Source organism: Bactrocera neohumeralis, chromosome 6, assembly GCF_024586455.1.
Source record: "Bactrocera neohumeralis isolate Rockhampton chromosome 6, APGP_CSIRO_Bneo_wtdbg2-racon-allhic-juicebox.fasta_v2, whole genome shotgun sequence".
Taxonomy (NCBI): Eukaryota; Metazoa; Arthropoda; class Insecta; order Diptera; family Tephritidae; genus Bactrocera; species Bactrocera neohumeralis.
Window position 1 is genome coordinate 16,839,514 of NC_065923.1, and position 26,532 is coordinate 16,866,045.

The 26,532-nt window shown below is 36.7% G+C and overlaps 1 protein-coding gene across 15 annotated transcripts in view; it reads left to right on the forward strand.

Moving 5' to 3' along the window:
* LOC126763630 (supervillin) overlaps positions 1–26,532 on the forward strand; it is a 473,985-nt gene that overhangs the window by 274,409 nt on the left and 173,044 nt on the right. For 11 of the 15 annotated variants that reach the window (XM_050481333.1, XM_050481322.1, XM_050481321.1 and 8 more), the window contains 5 exons: positions 435–889; positions 8,482–9,204; positions 9,840–10,444; positions 10,519–10,609; positions 15,046–17,218. In XM_050481333.1, the coding sequence (XP_050337290.1) occupies positions 435–889; positions 8,482–9,204; positions 9,840–10,444; positions 10,519–10,609; positions 15,046–17,218 (4,047 nt within the window). Of the gene's footprint in view, positions 1–434; positions 890–8,481; positions 9,205–9,839; positions 10,445–10,518; positions 10,610–10,710; positions 10,766–15,045; positions 17,219–26,532 lie in introns of those variants that run through there. The other 4 variants (XM_050481320.1, XM_050481326.1, XM_050481327.1 and 1 more) reach the window with 4 other exon arrangements.

The window sequence follows — 26,532 nt, forward strand, 5'->3', positions numbered from 1 at the left end:
AGCGCGCTCCGGCTCACGGCTGACTCGCTGGTGAATGTCGTTGGACGATTTGAACGTGCTTGCCAGTAGCTTAGCGTGCTTGGTAACGTTTAGTTGAGCGACAGACGCAAAATTAGTGCAGAATTTAGTTTTCTAACATAACAGTAATTAATTAAAATAATTTTTTGTATTTTTGTTTACGTTATTTGAAGAGTGTTTCATAGACTCAAAAGAGTTGTTGTGAGTGTGTTTGTGAAATTTATAATTTTTGGTCTAAATTAGTGCTAAAAGTAGTTGTAAATTAAAAAAAAATAAAAATCAAAGAAAAAAATTTTTTTTTTTTAATTTAAAAAGTGTGCGCTCTCCAAGAATGCATTTAATTTGAATATCATTCATTAAAGTTAACTAAATCCAAAAAAATCGTATTAAAAGCAACCACCATTCTCGTTCCACAGATTTATAAATCGTCCCAGTCGTACACCGTCACGTGGTCGCAGCGCCAACAGCGCGCACAGTTCACCGCATTCAGCACGCCGCATCAATACCCAACACGCCGACAACTCCACATCCTCATCCTCACCACCAGCCGAATCAACGCATAGTCGGCACCTAACGGCCGCTGCAGCTGGAGACGACTACAGTTTGAGCAATCTAGCGCTGCCACCAGTCAGCCCGAACGCCAGCACCGTTACCATTGAGGATGTAGGCTCGACCTCATCTAGCGATCACATTGCCCACATACAATTATCCCCATTACAAATAATGACCAACTCAGCGACACCAGCCACCGAGCTGCGTCCCCCGGCGAACGGCAGCGCCGCACTCGATGTGGGCGAGGCTCATCCCGCCGATACGGAGGTGAATGCGGAAGCCGGTACGGCCAATTTCGGCGTTCAGGTGGCCATTTCAGGTGAGTTGAAAGTGATGGATACTTTTGCTGTTGTTGTTTTGTGTTTCACTGCTCTTTAACTACTGTTATGTTTATTGTGCACTCGTTTGTTGCAATGCGTTTTATTTTGTTGACTTTTTTTTGTTGTTTTTCATGTGATTTTGCATGGATTTTTATTTGTTTTGCATCCTGACGGAATTTTGTGTAATAATTTGTGAGATTTGCTGAACTCTGCGTTGTTGTTTTAATGCTCAGCTTGAGTGTTTTTGTGGTTTCTTTGACAATTGTTGCATGAAACATTTTTTTTTTTTTTTGTAATTTTCTTTTCTTTGCTTTCGTTTTATTTTTAAGAGTTGTTTGGCTTCGTTATTTTTTTTTTGTTTTCTTTTAGACCTTGTTCTTAATCTTCTTAATGACAATTTTGAAATGTCTAAATAAGTTAAGTGAAATATTATATTCTCCGTAATATGAAGAATCATGCCTAACTTTTTATTTCAAACAGAAACATAAAGTTAAACGTTTTTTCAGTTATGTTCTACACGTTTTCTCATAACAACAGAACAAGAAAACTCTTAAAAGTACGTTAATGAGTTGTCTCAGGATGGCAGTCTTATACTTACGCTCTTTAATCATTTATCAATGAAATTACTTACAGATCAATAGCCTAGTATATTCCAGCCAACTTCACTTAACCCTTTGTTCCAACACGAGCTTGAGTGTTTGATTTGGAACTATCTTTCCCTCGGTTACACTATTTTAAGATTGGAACTATGGCCGAACATTTCACTATACTCATATATGGTATTAAACTCAAGAATTCCAATATCAAAATAAGTATCTATTAAACCTTCATCAAGAAACATTAGAAGAGTGAAACTCCGTTCCCACGACAGTCGGGTCTACACACCCGGAACGAACCCGGATTTTTTTTATTCGATCAAGTACTCTCAACTCGGCTGAATTCAGCCGCCACAACAACAACAACAACAACAGAATACTGAAACTGTTCCACAAAAATTATTAGACTCATGAGTTTTCTAAACTCTCTCTGCTCATCTCATCGTTATATTGCTAATATATTCTTCCTGGCCTTAAAAATGAGTTCTGGTAGAACTATTGAGCGAGCTCTCGAAATAGTTTTTTCAGATTCTCTTCTACTAAAACTTAGTGATTCACTAACTGTGAGTGAGAGCTGAAGGGAAAGCTATCGCAATGCCTGCAAAGCTCGAAGTTCTGAGGTCGGACCCGTGCTCTGCAACATTTTTTTAGGATTATTTTCTTAAACAATTTTCGGATCAGGAATCCCGCTTCCTAAAACTTTTCACGAGCGCCACTTTTCTCTCTACGGTCCTGTTCAAAAGGCTTTGATCGTTGCAGGCAAATAGTATTTCGAAGTTAGTGGGAAAATTAATGAACTTTTCTTTTAAAGTATTTCGAAATAATGTCTTCGTCATGATCACACATGTTATATACTTCAGTAGAACTCACCGAAAATATCGAAAATGAAATGTTTTATAATTTTTTTAAGATTCTATATTAAAGACTTTTCCAAAAACACTCGATGTGTCAAGGTTCAACCAACAGGTGCTTTCTTAGGCTTAGTCATACGATTATAATGCTTACATGACTTAATTAGGGTCGTTATAAGAAAGAAAAAAAAAGGCCAAAATATATCTGTCGGTGAAGTTCATGTTTGCCTCTTATTGTCACCGACTTGATCGGTTCATAATTTATTTTTTTATCAACTCATGCTGCTTTTTGTTACACTCTTTCTCGTTTTTTTCTTTATTTTACTTCATTTGGTTTTTATTTCTACAATTCAATTCGAACTGACAGCTGTCAAATTCCACTGAAATCATGGCACGCATATTTTGTAAAGTGATATTTGAGGTTAAGCATGTGTTATTGATGGTTCAATGGGCATTAAGTTTTTATTAGATGTGCTATACATTACTGAGTTTCATGCAAGTTTTTTTTTTAGTTAGAGACCGGTAAATATGGTAATAATTAGTCATGAGAAAATTATTACGATTTTTGATAAATTTTATTTATTTGTTAAATTAAAAACTAATAAGTTAATAAAAAAAATAATAAAAATTATCGCGGAAGTAATATAAAGTTTATTTAACCCTTAAGTGGTGCACTCAAAAATTCTATTACTCATGCAGGGCCAAAAAATAGTTTTTTGTTAGAACATTTTCTTATTAAAATTTTAAATTTTATAACGAGATATCCGTCCATCTACTTTTCCTTAAAAAAAGTCTATGATTTGTTGAGCAATGATTCAGTCTCATAAAAACAGCTGATCTTGAAAATATCAGCTGATTAATCCTCTATCCTTGTCTTTGATATGTACTAATGAGAATAATTGATCTCTTTTGTTTTGCGTATGCAATTTGGTAACAGTTTTGGTAAAATTTTTTAAGTCCCTTTACAGAATAGACTTTCCAGAGATGTTAAAATTATAACTTGTTAGAAATTTACAACTAGTTTCAGCTTTCTCCTTCGTTATTCAAACTATTCTTCATGATTCACCATAAGTTTTCCAATTGAACTATTTTTTCGAATTGGATTTTCTCTGTGCTAGGAGGTCGTATGGGCTTCTAGGCACCTTTTTTGTTTTATTGTAGAATATTGGAGGGATTTTCTTTTTATTTTTAGACTAAAAAAATAAAAGATATTGATTTAAATGTTAATCCATGCTATAAATAACCTTGTAACCAGAAAACAATAAAAACTTTCAATATAAACTTTACAAAAGATCTTAGGAATATAAGCTAATCCAAAAGTGAACAGCTGGCTCACCATTATGCTCCAACAAAACCAAAAATCATAATAAACACAAATTGCTTCGTCTCAAATTGAGTTGTGCTGTCTTCTCTGCGGATTAGTGCCCAGAAGCAATTGTTGTACCGGTTACTTTGTTATTATTATTGTATTTTTTTCCTAAATATATAGTTAATAGAGAAAGAGTAGCAGGAGAAGTGTTGGCCACACTTGCCTGAGGTGAGGTGTGTGTCACTACTTTGCCAACATACATATGTACATATGTATTACATACCTACATACACACACCAATTGTTATGCTTGTAACTATTTAGCTGGCTGTTGGCTGTAAGTAGCTTGCCACAGAAAAGTGTGAAGTCAACAAACGCTTTTGGGTGATTTTAACAAATTATAACGGCTCTCTACTCTCATAGACTTAATTTAGCGATTACATATGTGTGTGCGTGCGTTTGTATAGCCGTGAGGCCAACTGCAGCTGGAGAAATTTCATTTTTTTATTATTTTGTTTTGTTGTTGCTCAAATGCTTTACTTAAAGGTAACTCGCAGCTGGCACAGCTTTTTTTATTTTTGTTTTTGCTTTTTACTATAATATATAGTATAGTCGTATGCATTTCCATTTGATTTACAATTGTCATTTTTTATTATTTTTATTTAAATACATTTCACTTTTGAGCTGTTCGCCCTGAAAGCTCCGCGCACGCACACATGTTTTCTAATTCATTTTAATGAGGCATCAAATTTACATACAAACAAAACAAACAATTGGCGGCAACTGTCGCCAGCTGACAATTGTTTGGCTTATAGTATGTACATACATATGTGCATTGTGATCAAAGTGCAACTTTTTAAGCTCTGCTTTCTACTATGCACTTTTTTTTACCCGCACTCATGTCCATACCTACAAATTTATGCATTTATCACTACTCTTGAGATTACTGGTGCTTCAAAATATTGCCACCACACCATACATGCGAAAATAGGAAATCATTTTCGGGAGCTTTTCGTTTGTACGAGCAGCTTTCAGATTGAGCGAAAGCTCTGGAATTGTGCGAAAGCTTTTGAATTGAATTTGACAACTTCCACATCGCTAAGTGTTTAAATAGATTTTATGATGAGTTACTCGAAAAAATAAGAAAGATTTGGAAAATCACGGAAAATTTTAGACTTCTGAACCCATTAGCCCTTACAGGCTCCCTTGCTCTAAAAGTTTTCTTTTTTTGGAGAGGTTTATTTATACATCAAAGAACTTGCCACCTGTTACATAATGTCTAAAAAATGTATTAAGTACGTTTTAATATAAACAATACTGAAAACTTCGTGTTGTAATCAATTTTTGTGCAACTTTCTTACATACATGGATCCAACAATATCTGTCTCTTCAAAAGAGAAGTCTTCCACCAAAAATAGTTATTTTATTTTACGCAATAAAGTGTTTTCTTCACTTTATCTTTGTTTATATTTTCAGAAATATCGAAAAAATGTTTTATCGATTTTCGATATATTAAATATCGATAAATTTATTTTTAAAACATCGATGTATCGCGCTAAAATAAATCAAAATTTCAATATTGAAAAATAAAAACTTCTCATTCCGCAATAAAATATCGATAACTTTAATGATTAATCAAAAAATATCATATTGGAAAAAGGGTTTCAAAAACTGAATGGTTTTATTTTCAGAAATATCGATTATCGATTTTCGATACATTAAATATCAATATCTTAAATGATTAATCAAAAAATATCATATTTAAAAAATCGCTATCGATATATTGCTTTAGATTCCAAAAAAAGAATGTTTATATATTTAGAAATATCGATTATCGATATATCTTCCGAAGAAAGAATGTTTATATATTCAGAAATATCGATTTCCGATTATGTATTATCGATATTCGATATATAAAATGTCGATAATTTGTGTTTAAAATATCGGGATGTATCTCTAAAATAAATTAAAATTCCAATATTAAATAAATAAAGATAATCGTTTTTGCTTTTGTAAAAAAATATCGATAACTTAAATGATTCGTTAAAAATATCTTATTGGAAAATATCAGTATAGATACTCTTAGTTTAGGTTCTAAAGGAAAAATGAATATCGATTACAATATGCGTGTTATCGATTTTCGATATGTCATATATCGATAAATTTATTCTTAAAATATCGATATGGCTCGCTAAAATAAATTCAAATTTCAATATGTAAAAGATAATAATTTCTGATTCTGCAATCAAATATCGATATACATACATATGTACATATTAAATGATTAATTAAAAAATAAATTGCAAAAAATTATTTAGACACTGCTAATTAAGGTTCCAAAAAAGTATGATTATCGATTAAAATATTTGTATTATCGATTTACGATGTATAAAATATCGATAATTTTATGTTTGGAAATCGATATATTAAACTAAAATCAGTTCAAATTTAAATTAAAAAAAAATCAAAACCTACCATATTAAAAAAATGAGTATCGATACCAATATTTCAGGTTCTAAAAAAATACTGAATATCTCAACTTATAAAACTCTACATACCCATGTATGTACATATGTATGTAGTTCTACATACGTTTCTTTTTATTCTCTTATTTTTACTTACCGTGAATTTATTTTTTTGGGTCACCGCATTTAAAGTATCATTTCTTTAAAATCACCTTTTTGGTTTAAGTATGTACTTTTCCTCAACCCATTATATTTAATTGTGATCTTCTTTCTTTACGCTCGCTGCTTAAAAGAGTTCGTAGGTCAGTAGATAGTGAAATGTACTTTTCTTTGGCATACTTTTGCTTCATTACTTTTTCTGCTCAGTTTCTTGCCTATGACTGTTTGTTTCTTGCAGCTTCTTTTTTTCTTTGTTTTCAAACCCAAATTTCGTTAATTATTTTTAATGTGATCTTCGTTAATTATCTCTTCACTGAATTCCTTTTGCCATTTATTGTATTAGGAAACTTGCAAATTAACTATATACCCTTCAGCTTTATTTGCAAACGCTTCTAAATTATCCGATGATTATTTCAGTTAATTATTCATAATGCCATCGACTATAGGGTTCATTGATTTGCTTAATAGCTTTTTACTAAAATTTGTCTTAAGTAAGTTTCTTGGAATTGTTTTGCAAATAAAGAAATTCTAACCTCAATACGCTTTGCAAATCGAAAGTCATTACTTCAAATCAGTGGAATGCAGCTGTTTTTGAAGATATTTAAGTTCAAAAACAAGGTTTCTGAGCTACATTAGGAGACTCAGTAATAATCAAGCACTCATCATAAGTTTTCTATTAGAAGTTTTGGTTCAAGTTAGTTAGATTTAAAACATCATCTAGATCGAAATTTAGAAGGCTTCACTGAACTATTTGGTTAAGAGAAAACGACCTCACCCAAAAACTACCAGCCACCTATAAATAATCGTTAATGTTGAGTACGAAAACAAGTGCTGAGATAGAAAAAGAATTACGGTTAGGACTTTAGTAAATATATCTTCACAAAAAAATCTCTACAATTTTTTTTTGGGATTTATGGTAATATTAGTTCGGGTAAAACACCAAGTTTAATGGCGATTTTTGGGAATTTAAAAGCAAATTTAGACTAACCTTTGAAAAAGGTAAAATTAGGAAGAAATTTATAGTAGGTTGAAATCCACTGGCCACGAAAGATAAAATAACAAAAACTAAATGAAAAATAATTTATGAGCGATCGGTGGTCGGGAGCAGGAAGGCTATAGGCCTGGTTGAAGTTCGATTTTCGGCAAAATTAGGCGCCGCTAGAAACCTGTAACTCCAAAAATATTTGAAATATTCATTTAATTTTAGTGTGTTATATTGGTGTATTAAGTTATAATCTATTGAAACATGAAAAAATATGTTCCTAAAATTGAGTGAATATCGATTATCGATTATGTTTAACAATATATCAAATATCGATAAATTTATTTTCTTTTATCGATATATCCCGCTATATCGAAAATTGGTTCTAACAGAAGTTAATCAGTTTTAGAATATGTATTATCGACTTTCGATATATCGATACATTAATTTTTAAAATCGATATACATATCTCTCTATATTTATAAAATAGGTTCCAAAAACGAGAGAATATCAATTTTAGATAATGTATTATCGATTTTCGATATATCGATAAATTTATTTCCTTTTATCGATATATGTCGCTATATCAAAAAATTGGTTCCAACAGAAGATAATCGATTTTAGAATATGTATTATCGACTTTCGATGTATCGATATGAAAAACATGGGTTCCAAAAAAGAGAGAATATCAATTTTATAATATGTATTATCGATTTTCGATATATCATATATCGAGAAATTTCTTTTTAAAATATCGATATACTACCTCGCTAAAATAAACTAAAATTTCAAAATTTTGAATAAAAAATATATACATATTTTTTTAATTTTACATTCGAGTACTATATATAATATATTTTCCAATTTAATACCGTTATGTTAAATTTTTGTGGGTAATATTTGCTAAGGCCAGCTAAATTATGCGACATTCAGTTATTTTTAAACCTGAAATCTTTCTGCGTTATATATATTATGTCTACTATCTATAAAATGTTTTCCAAAATCTTCGAAAAATCTCGAACTCTGTGAATTCTCATCAATTCCACACAATATTTCACATTTACCGCAATTTAACCATATTTCTCTAATCTCTACATTTAATATTCTCTGCACTGCTCTCTAACTTGGATTTCTCTATTGACTTGCCATGTAATGTCATACCATGCATTGCTCTGCCTTGCCATGCTATGCTATGTTACGTCACGCACCCACATACATCTGTCCACACAGCAGCGGAAGCTTTGCGTCAACGCAAATACGAGGTCCATACACTTAAATCTCCACATAAAAATCCATCCAAAACCAACACACGAACCATTACGACAACAAGCACCACGCCCACAATTACAAGTGTCGGCGTCACGAATAGGTCGTCGGCGACAATTGTAAATCAGCGCGACCAACAACAACAGCAATCGCTACAATACAACAATAAAAGCAACTACATTAGCACGAATGCTAACCACAACAGCGCGAGCACCGCTTGTACACATAACAGTAATAGTTGCCACAACAGTTACGCCATGCCCACTGAAACATTTTTGCTTAAACAAAAAGCGGCAATGCTTGCGGCAGGCAGCACCAACACCAACAACAGCAACACCGGCGCTACAGTGGTTGTGAAAAAGAAACCGTTATCGCCGCTACAAATCATTGCATTGCCACACAATGCAACCCTGGCCACACTATCCCATCCAAACGGCACTGCTGCAGAAACAACAACGTTAACAGCAACAACAGCGCATCAGCTGAGTCACCAACATAACGCGCAGCATCGACAACAACAACAACTACAAACGGCACACGTGACACAAACGCTGCCGCGGCGTCCAAGTCCACTTTTAGGCGCACCACTCTCACCCTTCGCCGCAGCGCGCTCACCGTTGTCGCCATGCGCGTCGCCACATTATGTGCGTCCGACGAAAGCGTCGCGCCTACGGGCAGCCGCCTTGGGTGAGTTGACCCCCGAACCACCATGCAAGTAGTGGCCCCCGCGCGCTCGTGTAGCGTTCGAATTGGTTGTAGATATGTGTAAATAAGTGGTAGCATACATTTAGGTGTAGCGGACAAAGTATGCTTTGTTAGTGCTCATAACTCATAAATGACTCACAGCGCCTGTAAATATGCTTTGCCTATGAATAATGCGAATTAACACACATCTCGCAAGTCATTCACCCATAATACATATTTATATATCATTTAACCAACAGTGACTAGTTGATTACACCCCGCAACAGCAATAACAAAATAACAATTCGTTTAAGCAATCATTGTAAGCGCCTAACAATAGGCTACGTGAAATTATAACAAACCAAAAATGCGTTACCATTGTGCTAATCAACCGCTCTACCAGGCAATAAACCATCAATCATGCATAATTGTCGTGAAGCGGGTGTCACATAACCGTTTAACCCCACAGCTTTTGAACCGCCTAATAGAATGCTCCAACCATATTTTGTATAACTTATTTCCTACTCTATCCCGTAGATATAAGCATGTTTGAGCCTAATTCGACGCTACTAACCGACCAACTCACCACCCTCTTCCATTCCTTTCTCTCTCTCTCTTTCTCCATTTATGTCGAACAGATAAGAAAAAATGCGAAGACGAAACAATTCAGCGTCCACGCTCACCATGCTATGGTTCACCGCTGACATCGCCACGTCCAGCCGCATCACCAAAGCATCAATCGCCGCGCCTCTCGACAAGCTCATCATCGGACAATCCACGTCCAACCACCGCCGATTCGGAAAGTGATACAAAATTGGCGCAAAACTCATCGCTTACCGTAAAGCAACGTCTCACATCGACCTCCTCCAATGAGTCACCAACCACCAACAAGAAGTTGGTACCCTCCGTTTCCGTATCGGTTAAACAGAATCTCAGCGAATTGCAATTTAATGGTGGTCCTAAGAAAACGAGCTCTTCAAAATTGAAGAAACCACGCACGACCGCAACGCCCGCGCCAGCCACTGAGTGCACTGCCAAATTCACACGCTCGGCGGGTCGCTTATCCACAGCCGAAGAGTCAGATACGCATGTGCTAGCGAACAAGGTGACAAAACCGCTGCCGCGTCCACGTACGTCCGCCACCATAAAATCGAGCAAATCGAAATCGACAAATGATCTGAAACCGGCGAGCAGCGATAGCTCGCCCGGCAAACCGGAGCTGAGCCCGGTTAATGGTGTAACTGTGAGTAGTTGTTGTAATTTATATCATATATTTTTTGTCAATATATTTTTAACGAAAAATTTGTTTTGTTGCAGCCTGTTAGTCCCTTGGAGGATCGCGATAAATCATCGAAACGCAAATCGAATTTGAATCGTTCGCTCAACGAAGAGGCCACCGTCGATAGTGGTGAGTTGCTGTGTACGATGCATTTACTTATTTTATATATACATATGTATGAAATCGGATGAAATGGAATTATATCATTTTCATCTTTTCTTATAGTAATCAATCTGAAATATCTGCTGCTAACCGCAAAAATAAGGAAAAATAAGCTATTTTTAAGTATGTATTGACACATAGCGTTCGCAAAGAATTCTTCACTCAGCCAGCACAACAAACAATTGCCGCAATCGTTTACGTACAAAATGCGAAGTAAACCAACATACGAATTGCAAACAAGATTTTCAGCAAAAATTATTTTTGTTTTTTCTTCAAAAGATAGATGGTTATAAGAGACCAGAACCTAACTTACATACCCGGAACCTACTTTACTTACAAGTATCTTGAATTACTTCTATATCGAACGTACTCATCGGTAGTTTATAGTTGAGACGAAATGTGTTCTGTTTTCACTGGATATTGAGGTCACAATAGACCTCAGTTTGCGGTGCAATCCCCATCTATTCATCTTATCACTGAATATGTATTATATTCTAGTCCTTAAAGGACACTGGAAACTGTTCTTCCAATCTATAAATGTTGTCGTCCATTCAAAATGCTTAACTTTTCTTGTCTTCATCGGTTCTGAACTGAGGAATCCTTAATCGTTTATCGTTCTCATTTGGAACCTGCAAAAAATTTACAATTTTAGAAATATACATATATTTTCGACTTCAAAATAGGTTAATTTAGGTGTAAGGGCGTGAAAGTGACACGCTTCATAAAACTTAAAACTACTTAATAAGTATATAAATGAAGCTTCTGTTATATATCTAATACTACCTTGAATGAAGCGATTGGAAGATGAACGTTCTTATAGCCAAAACGGGTTATATTAAGATTTCACATAGTTTGTAACACCTTGAAGAAAATGTCGTAGACCCTACATAGAAGTGATCAGCGTGAAGAGCTGAGTCGATTTAACCATCGCCGTCTGTCTGTCCGTCTGCTTTACGCAGAAAGTTTACATTCGTTCTTTTCTCTCCAGGAAGCTACTCATTTGTCAGAACCGCCGATATCGGACCAATATAGCATATAGCTGTCATACAAACTGAACGATTAAAACTAAAACTAAGTCTTTTCATAGACAAATTTTTTTTTGACAGATATCATCATGAAATTTGGCATGGATTATTATCCAAGGCAACCCTATAAAATGTTACCATATTGTGCAGATTGAACCACTATAGCATATAACTGTCTTACAAGTTAGCCGATCGAAATTAAGTTCTTGTATGGAACTTTCTTATTTGTGAGCGAAATTATTGCTTCGGTGGCTATTTAGTAGACTTTTGTCAATGTACTTTTTTGATTAATAAGATATACAAAATAAATTCAAACTGTTCTAGAGTCCCTTCCTATTATGTAGTCCCATTGGAAACGCGAGAGTATTACTTCGGAAAATCTTCTAACAAGAAAAACTAAATTCATTTGGTTACAATGAAATCTATTTGATCTCTTTGCCCTCACCAAGACTAGCCTCTCCCATGTTGTGGGGTTTTTAACGGGCCATTGCCCTATTGACGTCCATGCACTAAGGCTGGGAATCCTACCAGATGCCATCTGTAGAAAATATATGCAAGAAGATGAAGTAAGAACAACTCAACACTTCCTTCTTGACTGTTCCGCGTTTAGGAGGTCAAGACTTAAATAATTACTTGGATGGGCATACCTTCAGACATTAAACATTAGTTCAAACACATGAGTTCTTCTTTTCTATGGCATCACAAAGGACTACATACCATTTAGTGCGATCTTTGATCAGCCATCTAACCTAACCATGAAATCTAAAGCCTCTCAAAATATCAACTTTTTTTTAATTATTTAAGCGAAATAATGTAAATAAAGCTTAAAGATCTGCGTTTCGAGGACAACGTTCTTTTGACAGTTATTGGTTAAAGTCATTTACTCCACCACTCTACTTATATACTTCGTCAGCGGTCAGCCATGAAAAAAGATAAAAGTATATAACTTTTAGGCTCTTCTTTTCTGCTTAACAAACGAGATTAAGGCGGCCATGTCTCAATTAATGACGAAGTTCCCAAAATCCCTTTAGTCTTTTCAAAGGGTACACCAAATTGCCCTTAATCCTATATAATATGTTAACCGTAAAATTGTACATAAAATCATCAATTGTGAAAATGTAACGACTGACTGCCGTTTGTAATTTGTTTTATCGAAAAATTTGGAAAGTAATTGCTTCGACCAAAGGATTTCTTCCGTCGAACGAAGCTGTTGTCGATGATCGGAACCCATATCTCTCTAGTATACCAATAAAATTCGAAACAGTTAGTTTCCCTAGTCGAAATAATCGACTATAGTCTCGCAAATAACAAAATTATTTCTGCAAAACCTCAATAAGGAAGAGTTTAAGTCAAGGTGAAAGTCGATCCCACCGCAGTCGCTTATAGGTACACGGCAACAACTCGGAATTTTTTACTGGCGATGAATTGTCAACTTGCCCGCATTTCTCAAAAAAATTTTAGTGTTTCTTGTGCTGCAAGAATATTAACAGTGTGAAAAGAAAAGGTCAGGCATTTTAATTAAAAATAAATAAATAAAAACTAGTCAAGCTCTAAGGCCCGCTGCTAATCATAGTTGCGGGCTGACATTTATTTATTTCTGTTTAAGAACTAACACTGTCACAAAAACTACACTTATGAAAAAAAAAATAATTGTTTTGAGTTCATTGACACATAAAAATTGCTATTCTCTTGAATGTAGGCATTAATTAAATATATTTTTACACATATAAATGAGTTCTATGACCGCCAATTAACTTTCTACTTATGTCAATGAGCCAAATTATAATTCTACATTACCGGAATTGATCCGGATTTTATCCGGCCAAGGGCTGTATGTACGTAGATCTGCAGGAGGAGACCCATATTATTATTTTTTATTGTACTATGTATATATTGTTAGTTTTTTATTATTTGTTATTCGTTTATTTATTTATTATTCGATTTTTCTATTCTTTATTATAACTCTTTTCGAGTGCTTTTGCACTTAACAGGTGCGAATAAGCCACCCTCCATTTCTTAATTAACCTCACTTTGGAAAATTACATAAAAACCATACTTTAATGCGTGTAAATTATAATTGGCGGCTTCGTTCATGTTACGAATACATAGAAATGCCATGACATGCCACGCAAGAATCCAACACATTTCATTATTCTATATAGAAAATAATTGCGTTGCCGCCTGTCCAACTAAATAATGGCTGCCGATGATGATGATTATTATTATGCCGCTGTCGCTGTCTGACTGGCTGGCTCTGTGGCTCAACGCAGTCAACTGACAACGCGCATTGGTCTTGGTTCAATAATTCCAAGCGCCCAACTGGCACATTCCACATTAGGCCAATGCCATTTTCACACCCTTTGCGCCACCAGCCAGCCAGCAACCCACAAGCGCCCACCTATGAAAAAATTTTCCTCGCCAAATTACCATAAAAAGCTCGACAATTTTCCTATGAATAATTTCGTTCGATATGCCCACATTCATATACATATACATATGTATGTACATATGTGGCGCTTACATATATAATAATTATTTGACTGCTGCTATGCGTGCAACATTTTAGATATAATAGCTTAGTGGTTGGTAATCGCAGAATTTATGTGTCAATACGCTTCGGTACGCACGGCAATTTTTCACGTCTGCGGCGAAATTCTCCATTAAAAATTTATTCTGTCTGCGCGTGTTGTGCAAACGCGCGTCGCGCACAAAAATATGCTACAATTAAATAGAGCTGAAAAATATGTGCGGCATTTGCATTTGCGCTCATTTATCCTGTGTCAATCCTGTGATCGCTTCTCGGTACTAACACGGTACACTTGTGTTGAATATGTTGTGCTTTGTGACGGTTTCGCATGTGAGTTTGCATAGAGAATACTAACACGTTTTTGGATTGCATATGTTTTGTTGAAGTTCCACGGTGCTGTGCGCTTATTTGTTATGTTATTGTAATTTTGTGAAATTCTAACCTCAAATCGACACTCATAATCTAATACCAAACAGTGTTTTTATGTATTATTTAATTATATAAATTGGACAGCATTGCGCTAAGGCCGGTTGGGTGAAAAAGTGACCGAAATGAAAATAAGAACGAACAGCTGAGCTTTGAGCAGAATTAAGAGAGAGAGAGAGAGAGAAAAAGTCCGCAGTGAATCTTTGAAATTTTCTACAAACGCTGAGCCCACTAAACTTTAGCGCTAGTATGGAGATCCAAAAATTTCTGCGTCACTACTAAAACTCTACCTTCAAAACTCATGCGCGCTCGCGTTCAAAACCCGCGCTCACTTCAACGCCTTCGTAATGCTGTTTCTAACGTTACCTATTTGTAATTTTACTCACTATCACCGCACTTTCTAAACAAATACCTTCCTCTTGCAGATGACTCCTTAGCAGCGCGTCGCCGTCGTCGCCGTGAGCTCGGCATGGTGCGTCAACTCGTGCCACCCGATGATCCAGTGCTACGTGAAATGCTATCACCACGTCAAAACAAAACCGACACGTCAGCCAAAAATTTGGCGAGCCACAAACCGCCACACAACGAATTGGCCTATCACATGGAGATCGCGCGTCGCGGTTGGGATCTAGTCAATCCGAGCGTAAGCAATCGTGCGCGCTCCGAAACGGCTAGTCCAAAATATGAACTACACGCGCGTGAAAGCTTGATTCGAGAGCGACCGAGCAGCAATCGCTTAGCACGCCGCAGCGATACATTGCATCTGGGCGAATTGCGTAAGTTGCGCTCGAACGATGTCAATCGGAAGGTAAATGAGCGTACAAAAACCGATTTGGCGGAGATTAAGAAGATCGCCGAACAGGCGAATGTCGAAATGGCCATGATGGCTTCGGGTATCGCCGCGGATCTAGCCGCACAGGCGGTACGTGGTGGTGAGGATTACATCAGTAATGATTTGGATGGCAGAGATAGCAATGAGTGTGTTGTGGAGCTGGCAACGCCGGCACGTTACGGCATCGGTAGTCGTCAACAGGCGTTAACGCCACCGCCAGCACCATCGTACACGGAATTAGAGGTGGCCGCCGAAGCGAAGGAGCGTGATCCATCACCAGCCAAACACGCCACATTCGTGCAGGAAGAGCGCATCTACTACGAACCGGAAGCTGACGAGCTGGTAGCTAAGTCCATCTCGAATACGACAATGTCTGGTGGCATATTGCGTCAGCGTATATTGAAAGCGCGTAGCATGGAACGTGATGCTGGTCACGAACCGCCAAAACTTTCGCCCATATTACGGCGCAGAAGCACAGATGATCCCACATATATACCGGTGCCGACTGGTGCCGCTGGCGTGTACTCGACATCGCCATCCACATCGACACACAACCACATCGTTTCGATACTCAAGAAGAAGGATCATATTGCGGGCGAGTCCAGTTCGGCTTCCAGCAACGCTTCGCCGGTGACATTTTCCGCAAACGTGGTCGATACACCGACTTCGAAACAGAAACGTGCCGGCATACTTAAGAAACGCTCGAGTCTGGACGAGTCGCGCTACTACTCACGCTCACATTCGCCCGACGAGCGCAGCATACTTATTAAATCGGCGCGTCGCAATTCACTAGAGGAGACTGCCGGCTTACAGCAGCAGCAACAACATGGCATACTCAAACAGAGCAGCTATGAGAGTAGCAAAAGTGATGGTTGTCCCTCCGCCACTGAACCACATCCGCATGGTATATTGAAGAAGAAAGATTCTACCTCGACACCTTCCGATGGTGGCACACATGCCCCGAAACATGTCTCGATCTCACAAGCTGTGAAAATGGCCGCGGCCGAATTGGGTCGCGAGACGGCCGACAATCAAGCGATAGCCGGCGGCGAACACGATGAAAGCGGCTACACACCCAGCAATGAAGAATATGAAATCCGCCCAATACTCAAATTGGAAAGTATTTCCAGCGATGATGCTATGCGTCCACCTAAACCGATATTAAAGAAAAAGTCGTCTGGTGACTCGGATGAATACGAAATACGTCCCATATTAAAGACATCGCGTAAGAGCAGCCGCGAAGAGTTCGATTTGGGCGGCGCAATCAGCGAAGATGGCCGTCATTATAGCGAACCGCCACCACCGATTGTACGTCCAATTTTAAAGACTGACTCACCATCGAAACGACGTTCATTGGGTGGTGAAGAGCTGGAACCCGACGTTTTCAGCGCTGAACAAGTCAGTGGCCAATCACCAAGTTTACTGAAACGGCGTACACGCTCTTTGGAACGTCAGGAGGCGCCCGTGGTAGATTTGGCGGCCGCATTGAATGCTATTGCCACATCACAAGCCGCACCTTTGGAGTTTGTGTCCACGCCGATCACAACTGGTGGCAGCATTTCGGTTGCGGAGCGTATAAAAAATATGGAAATGTTCCTAAGCAGTAACGGTACTTCACCGTCTACGCCGGTGGATGCCAACACTAGTTGGGAATCGCCTTTGCAGTCGGGCGTAACACCGAAATTGTTCAAACCAAGCGCCATACGTCGCGACATGTACCGCGATCGCTACAAGACGCAACCGATAACGAATGATGAAAAATTACAGTAAGTACAATAAAAACTTCTCAAAAATTATACATCCTTATATCTAAAATAATGGCTTATAATGATTTACGGCTGGCTCAGACTGATTTCGTGAGCATTTTTTGATTCTGCGTAGAATTTATTACTGTAAATGATACATTTCGAGGTTCCCTACGAAAAAACAGAAACTTCATATTTAAAAGGGGAATGTTTATTATCATTCAAAAGATAATTTTTTGGCATTTATTTTTTGGAGATTGTATCTTTCATATGTTGACCGATTGACCATCCGTTGAGTTCAATTTTCTATGACTCGTTCGAGAATTCCAACTGATACCTGGCGAATGACACACCTGATGTTTTGCTCCATGCTTTGAATCGAAGCAAGATTGTCCGCATAGACTTGAGACTTTACATATCCTCACACGTAAAAGTCTAATGGTGTAATATCACACGATCTTGGTGGCCAATCGACCGGCCCAAAACGTGAAATTATTTGCTCACCGAAGTGTTCTCTCTATAAATCAATTGACTGATGCGATGTGGGGAAGCCTCACCGCTGAACAATATTTCACTCGAAAAAGTCGTGTCTTCTTGAAACCTTTCAAGAGCCCATACAGTGAGGCGATGTCGTCGAGCGGCTTCAGAGCATGCTTTCAATTTACCATACAGTGAGGCGATGTCGTCGAGCGGCTTCTAGTTCGGGTTTTTTTAAGAGCACAAAATGTATTTCAGAAACGTTATGCATGACATTTACTTTTTGAAGATAATTTCAATGTTACGATTCTCCAATTTTGACGTAAAATGCGCCCGCTTTTTTATCGACAAATTTTGTCAGCGATGAGGCTCATTTCTGGTTGAATGGCTCCAAAATACCCCATGCATCCCGTGCCTGTTTGGTGTGGTTTGTACGCTGGTGGAATCATTGGACCGTATTTTTCAAAGATGCTGTTGGACGCAACGTTACGGTGAATGGCGATCGCTATCGTTCGATGCTAACAAACTTTTTGTTGCCAAAAATGGAAGAACTGAACTTGGTTGACATGTGGTTTCAACAAGATGGCGCTACATGCCACACAGCTCGCGATTCTATGGCCATTTTGAGGGAAAACTTCGGAGGACAATTCATCTCAAGAAATGACCCTCATGCGATTTAACGCCTTTAGACTGTTCGTGTACACTCTCAGCTTTGGAAGACAACGAAGCTGCTATATTTCTTTCCGAATGCGTTCTAGAAATTATCTTCAAAAAGTGGTCTGAACCAATTCGTTTCAAATAAAGAACCGATGAGATTTTGCGAATAATAATATATGCTGGATCTCAAAATGGGTAATGGTGTTGCGAATAGTATGCTCAGCAGGCCGATTATGTTGACTATAAGCTGACCGAAGAGCGCGAAACACATTTTTTACAGAACGTGAATTTTAGTGATAAAGTTAAAGGAATTGTAAACGTTGTTCAGGGGTAAGTCTTTCCATGATGAAATGTCAAAAAATTCTGAATAAAAATAACATGACAGCTGGACAAGGATCTCGCGCGATCTGCCAAAAAAAGGCCATTGAAAGAGTATCTCTACTGGATCATCCATTAGATTAATATTTTTCCGCTTTGATTTCTTTGAATCAACCGATTCTATAATAAATTTCTTATTTTATTTTTAATTAAATTTTGGTAGTTGCCACTTTTTTCAATATCACTGATCAACCAAAAAATCTTTCGTCTTCTTCGCAATTTCGTAAAATATTATGTGTGCAAGGAAGTGAGTTGAAAATTGGCAAGTTTCCAGCATTGCTTGTGTCTTCTGTTCTTCATATCATCTTCTGCATATCTTACGCTCTCGCATGAGTGTGCTCTCTCGAGCTCTATTTCTGATTTCTGTTGCTAGTAAAATATTTGCCGGATTTATTTTTAAATATACTTAAATGGTGAGATTTTCACAGTTACGAATAAGACACAGCTGTCACAGCAATGAATCTCAATTATGTACACTGAAAAAAAATATATTAAAATGTCTATATTTATACCAGTCCGTACATACATACTTACTTATCGTCGGCTGGTCTTTTTGTTTTTCGTCTTGAAGTAATTAGTATTTATTTTGAACGGAAAGTGCTCTAGTCTTTCGATAGTACTATTTTTGTTTTTTTGAGAAAGCAGATTTTGTATCGTTTCGACTATTAATTAATATTAGAATGTTACAATATATTTGAAAGATATATTTTTATATAATTGGTTCATACTTTTGCAAGGTTCTAGCATTGTATGTAGCTAACCATAAAGGAAATTCAATGAGCCTCATATGCCTCACATTTGAAGGTATAAAGTTCTTTAAATACCGCTAACACCACAAAAATCTATAGCGATAATCTCACTTCAAGAGGGGTTTACTCACTTACTTACTTCTGTTCAGATTCTTTTATAATCATAGATATATACTTTGATTCAACAGACCTTGTAAAATTACAAAATAAAAAAAATTAAATTCCTTACCCAAGCACTCCGCTCCCGATGAATCGTATTCATACTGAAGGTGGGCAAAGGAATTCCCCTTTATTCGAAAGACTATGAACCGATAATTTCTAACAACATTCCTGGTCAAGACATTCGAAAAGATTCTAGACGCCTACATAAGAGACAACCTCTATAAGCAAATCGTTCTTATACGAAGAGTAGATTCACTGAGACTACACTTCACTAGCTAGCCTCAAATTTAGATATGGAGTCTGCAAGGGACACCTCCCCTGCCTTCATGCATTGGCGTTACACAGCGGTAAATAATGTCATATAAAAAACCGTTAGAGTGACTACAGTTGTAGTAGAAAGGTAACTCAACCTACCACCAGTCAATATTGCAGTGGAAAGCTTCACAGTGAATTTAGCTAGATGATTGGCGGCATTAGGTAAATTTTCCACAAAAAACTTCCTGAATAACTCGATAAGCAGGAGGTTGATAGATAAAATATACCACTTGCTATTAAGTTTTATTAAGGAGAGAAGTTTTCAAATCACACTAAAATCAGGTGAACGGTGCAGGAGATCCCACCCTCTAGAGAAACTTGCAACATCTACACAGACGGTTCAAAAATGGCTAAAAAAGTGGCCATCGGAAACTATTGCTCGGAGCTAGATCTCAGGCAACCTTTCAAGCTTCCGAAAAACTTCAATATCTTGCACACGGAAGTCTTTGTGGTTAGAAAGGCTGCTGTATTAGCTAATAAAACAAGAAACAAGTAAATAAGATCAATACATACGTTGATCGCCAAGCGGCAATTACTATAGCCAATGAAATATCCGAAAGGACTGAAAATACGGAACAAGGTGAGATAGCATGTCTTAAGGACATACAGGAGCGCCAAGATTATGTGCAAAGGCCCGAAGAAAATCATACATGCTTTTTACACACATGTTTTCGAGAAGACTGCAGGACGGTTCCTAACTATTTACAGGTCACCTGCAACACATGCGAGTCGGATGGACATTCAACACGCCAATAAAATGAAAGAATTAGACGATTAACAGTCAGAGATCGTACTGGTATCGTTGGAATATCGGAAGTATCAGTGAAAACCATTTTGAAAAATAATTTGGCCCTAAGAAAAAAGAAAGTACGATTGGTTCCAAAATCACTCAATTTTCTCGATGAATAGCGACGCGTTAACGTCTCTGAAACAATGCTTTTTGACCGCCTGGATGTCATGATGTTATTAGTGGTAATGAGTCTCGGATCTATGCTTACAACCCGGAAACAGACAATCAATCAGACGAATATGGTGGCAAAGGCGAGCCGAAGCCGAAAAAACGTCAAAGCTGGTCAAAAATTAAGATTATGTTGACAGTTTTCTTCAAATATCGGCGTGTGGTGCACTCCGAATTCCTTCCGACCGACCAAACTGTCAACAAAGAATACTATTTGAGTGTAATGCGTCCTTTACGCGAAGCTATTCATAAAAAGAGGACGGAATTAAGGGCCGACAACTCTTGGTTTTTCAGCACTATAATTCACCGTTGCAAATTAACTGCATTGATTCTTCGTGAGGTTTTCGCCAAGCTTATAACCAATAACCTGATTCGCCTGATTTAGCTCCGTGTAAGTTCTGGCTATTCAGCAAACTCGAAACGATCGCTCCGGCGAAACCGTTTTGAGTCAATAGAAGACATTAAACGTAAATCGCTACGCGCATTGAAGGCTATTCCGGAATAATTGACTTTAGTGACTGTCTCGAGGATTGGAAAAAACGTTGGTACCACTGTATTGTGACCAAGGGGGATAATATTGAGTGGACGACATATATTTTGAAGATTAAGAATTCTAAAATTATAAACCAACTTTTTTGCTAATACTAGATCATCAGTTAAACTTGTCTAAAATTGAACTAATTTGCATTTGAACATTCCTATTTTCACTCGAAAAAAGTCCTATTAATCAAATTCCCTCTATGACTCGTAAAAACGTCGTAACTTCTGGCTTCATTTGTAAAATTGGCTTCACGAAGGTCATCCTTTGTTTCTCCATTGTTAAGTTTAACTGTGTTAGCATAAAAATATTGTCAATTTGTGCCACCAAACCCTTTTCGTAAACAAAAAGCAACGCTTTTTATGAAATTCGCCCATAAATTGACCTCAAAAGCGTTATTCGCAAAATTTTGCATTTACAAACAGACACAAATATTAGTCAACGCTATTGTTGTTGTTTTCTTCTATTATTTTTGTTGCCACACACCAATGTTTGTTTTATGAAACCGTCATATTTTAGCAAACAAAATTATTTTGCATAAATACATATTCATAGTTATTGGCAACACTGCAGAGCCAAGTAGGCTTGAGCATATGTCGAAAAAAGCGATAATATCAATAGACTTTTTGAAAAAATTATTCATAAAAACAAACAAACTGTTTATTTGTCAAGTGGTTTGAAAAGTGAAGCACAAATAAATAATATTCATGAGTCGCTGTGTCCCCAAGCGGATACAAAAATTCATTATCTTCGGCACACACACCCATTTTGTTGTTAAAAATTAATTGACAAAACAAAAATAATAATAATGGGGAAAAATAATAATAGCAAAAAAGTAACAAAAATAAAAAATTAAAGCAAAAAAAATAATAATAAAATTCCATGAAAAAAAATATAAAAAAATATAGCAAAAAAGTAAAAAAAAGCAAAATAATAAAAAAAATAAAAATAATAGTAGCAAAAAAAAAATATAAAAAAAAAATAAAGTAAAAAAAATAAAAAACAAAAAAAAAACAAAATTACAATAAAACCAATAACAATAAAAACTTGCAGAATAATGGAAAAAATTGTAGTTGAAAATTTGTTTGACAATTTTTTGTATACTCCACCACCAACATGTGAACCACGCCCTCCCACCGCTTTCATTATAATCCACAACCGTACAAATAGCAACAAAGCGCAGTTGCCAATAAGTGGTTTACCAAATTTTACTGTTGACAATGCCGGCCCAAACTGGCTGTCCAAACAACAAGCTGACCCACTGGACCGCTGACAATCACAAAGCCGAACACTTCGATCACTTTTCAACACACTTTTTATGTGGCATTTGTCTGTCGGCCAAATGATGCCAGTTTAAAGAAAAAAATTAATTTTATGAGATCTTTTTAATAGCGGTAACACTGACGAAATGCTGCGCCATGGAATTACTAGACGAATGAGCGATTGCGCGTGTCTGTCGCCGTTGCTTTGTTATTGCTGTTGTTTTATTGAAAGCCAAATGCTAATAAAGTTTATGCGGCTTATGATCGTTTTTTTCGCGCCACGTCAAACTTCAAATCCCTCATAGACACATTGTTATTCTTTTGTGTTTATTTTTAAATCCGCAGCCGAGAAATAGTTGGCGGCGAAACAATGAGTCTGTTGCGGAGGAAAGTTCAAAAAACTGGCGTATGTATGTCAGACGCTGGTGAATGAAAGGAAAATGTCATCAGCGTAAATTAACCAACTGACTAACTAAGTATGGCGCAACGGTCAGTGCTGATGAATGCACCGCTGAGTACATAAATTCATATGTATTTATAAATATTTTCTGTGCCTCGCAGCAGAGTTTGCCTTTCCCTTTTTCCATGCCAACATTTTCCAAAATTTTCTTGCAGCTGTGCGGTCTTAACATATATAAATACATGTAGGTACTATATATATGTATATATCTATATGTACTCATCTGCCACCGTTTCCATCCGCATTTGTGATATGGCACTGTCACCATCATCAGCGCGCATCCGACAACGCTTAAGCGGCTTATTTGTTACCTAATTGTATAACGGTATATGGTCAGCTGAGTGCTTGACAGTCTAACTGACTGACTGACTGTCTAATTACCACGCTGTTCACGATACTTTTCTACTCATTTTGGTCGCTCATTCGCCGCACTTGAAGCATGAACCCATGGACAGCCCGTCATGCTTTCATTCAGACCATCATGCCGCTGTGTCGGCGGCTTCTGTGTCAAATAGCTAAAAGCTGGCAAGAGGAAGCAAAGAAATGCCAAACAATAAAGGTTGTGGAAAATCACTGCGTACAAGTGGCGTATGGATTTTTTGAAAATCTGTTTTTGCACTTATTGCCCGACGCAAGCGCTTAATTGCCGCAGTGGCACGTGGTTGCTGAGTGGGTTTATGGCATATGTATTATATATATGTATCTTTCTAAAAAAATTTAATATTCTAGTATTTCTAGTGATGTGTTGTTTTTATCTACATTTTAACCTCGTTTGGCTTTGATTTTACCTCCTTATTTTACATCTGTTGGCCCCAAAATGTAGGCAACATTTAGATATAATTTGATTTATATCACATATTTATGTGGCAGATTTGAAATTTTAGCCAGCGTTCATGCTATTCGAAGTATTCAAAAGCGTTCCAAAGCAGAGATCTATAACTATTCAACCAAGTTTGCTTCGAAAATGTAAAACTTTGCTGTCAAAATTAGTTGTTGCCTACAATCAGGCGTTGTTCTATATGACAAAAACTATACTTCTTCTTACTAAGGAAGTGAAACGAAATTTCTATGAGCTGAGAATACTTTTGTATTCATAATTTATATTTTGTAATTATTTACGTATTTTTAATAGACAGTAAGAAATTTTTACTTTCAACTATTTTATATAACATAAACAGAATATATTGGCTTTACCATGAAGTTTGAAACATCCAAGTTCTGAAATTTCGCACATAAGCTTTTCTCCCCAAGAAGCTGCTCATATGTCAGAACCGTCGGTATCGGACCACTACAGCCTATAGTTACCATGCAAACTGACCGATCAAAATTAAGCTTCTTCTATGGAAAACTTTCTTATTTGACAAGATATCTTTACGAAATTTCGCATAGGTTATTGTCCAAAGCATCGGTGTAATATCCAAAGATTTTACTTAAATTGAACCAGTATAGCATATAGCTGCCTTAAAACTGAACAATAAAAATAAAGTCCTTGTATGAAAAACTTTTTTATTTGATAAGATATTTTTACGAAATTTGGCTAGAATTATTGCATAGGGTAATGGTACAATTTTTGAAGAAATCGTTCAGATCGGACCACTATAGCATATAGCTGCCATACAAACTGAACGATCAAAATCAAGTCCTTGTATGGAAAATTTCTTTATTATCTGAGATATCTTCTCTAAATTTGGCTCGAATTATTGCTTTGGATAGAGGTGCAATCTCTGAAGAAATTGTTCGGATCGGACCACTATAGCATATAGCTGTCATATAAATTGAGCGATCAAAATCAAATACTTGTATGGAAAATTTTTTGTTATATGAGATATCTTCACTAAATTAGGCTGGAATTACTGGTTAGGATAAAGGTACAATCTCTGAAATTTTTTATCAGATCGGACCACTATAGCATATAGCTGTCATATAAACTGAACGATCAAAATCAAGTCCTTGTAAGGAAAACTTTTTTATTTGATAAGATATCTTTACGAAATTTGGCATGGATTATTTTCTATGGCAGTAATGTAATCTCCGAAGAAATTTTTCAGATCGAACTACTATAGCATATAGCTGCCATATAAACTGAACGATCGAAATTAAATATTTGTTTTAAATCGACTTAAGCACTTTCAACTGTAAAGCACATATAGAAATTCTTCCAAAAAAGAGCATGTAATTTGCACTTCATTACAATTACAAGTACCACTTTGGCGAGTTGTCGTCGTTCTCGCCAACCGAATACTGGTCCGCACTTGTTGTTCGCCTTCATTTTATTGTTGTTTACTTTTTAAGTTGATTATTGCCCCACTCATTGATATTTGCGTGTAAATGGTGCACATACATATACATATACACATACACAATCATAAACAAATACATAAAAAATAAAACAAAAAAAAAAACAAAATACCTTCAACATAGCAAATGCAAGGCAAAAATTTCAAATTTCAATTAAATAATTCCCCGCAAAACCACAGAAATTCTATCGGCGCGCCAACCATAACTTCACAAGAACAACAACAAGGTGCGTGACCAAAGCTATTTACTCAAGTGCTACAACAATAGCATAATCAGCTGAAGAATTGTCACCTATCCATCCGTCCATTCACCCAATTCACCTGCGCAATTTTTCAACAACTTTTTACAACATCCATTTTTAATATTAGTTACAGTTGTTATTATTGTTGTTTTTGCTGTTGTTGCTATTATGGTTTTTGCTGTTGTTGTGGTTACGCTCGGTGTTTTTATCGCACGGGCTCATGACTTTTTACAATGGCTAATTAAAGTGCGACAAGAGAGTGGCGAGATGAGAGTGCGGAACGTTCCACTACTGGCATACACACATACAGATGCACAAATACATATGCATATATGTATGTATGTAGATATATCATACCTGCTATGTATATTCGCAGTTATGCACCTAAATGGCTTTATCAATGGGCTGGCATCGCTTTTGCGTTCTGTGCAAACCGCCGCTCTGCTATATGCGTTTATATGTGTGTGTGTGTGTATGTAAATATGTGTTGCGCCACCACCCTCCCAGTTAGCCGCTGTGTTTTATTGTCATTTGGCTGTTAATTGCAGAAGAAAGGTGTAAAGGGCGCAACAACATAAACAGTAACAAATGTACCAACAACAACAAAAATAGTAAAGCTCAAACATCATGTAGTACACAGTACAAAAACAAAACAAAGGGAACAAAACCGACTTTGAATATGATGTGTTGTACTAAACCAGCAACAACAACAATAATAACAGCAACAACAACAATAACAACAGTAACAACAACAACAATAGCAGTGACAATAATAATAACAGTAACAACAATAATAGCAGTAACAACAACAATAATAATAATAACAGCAACAACAACAAA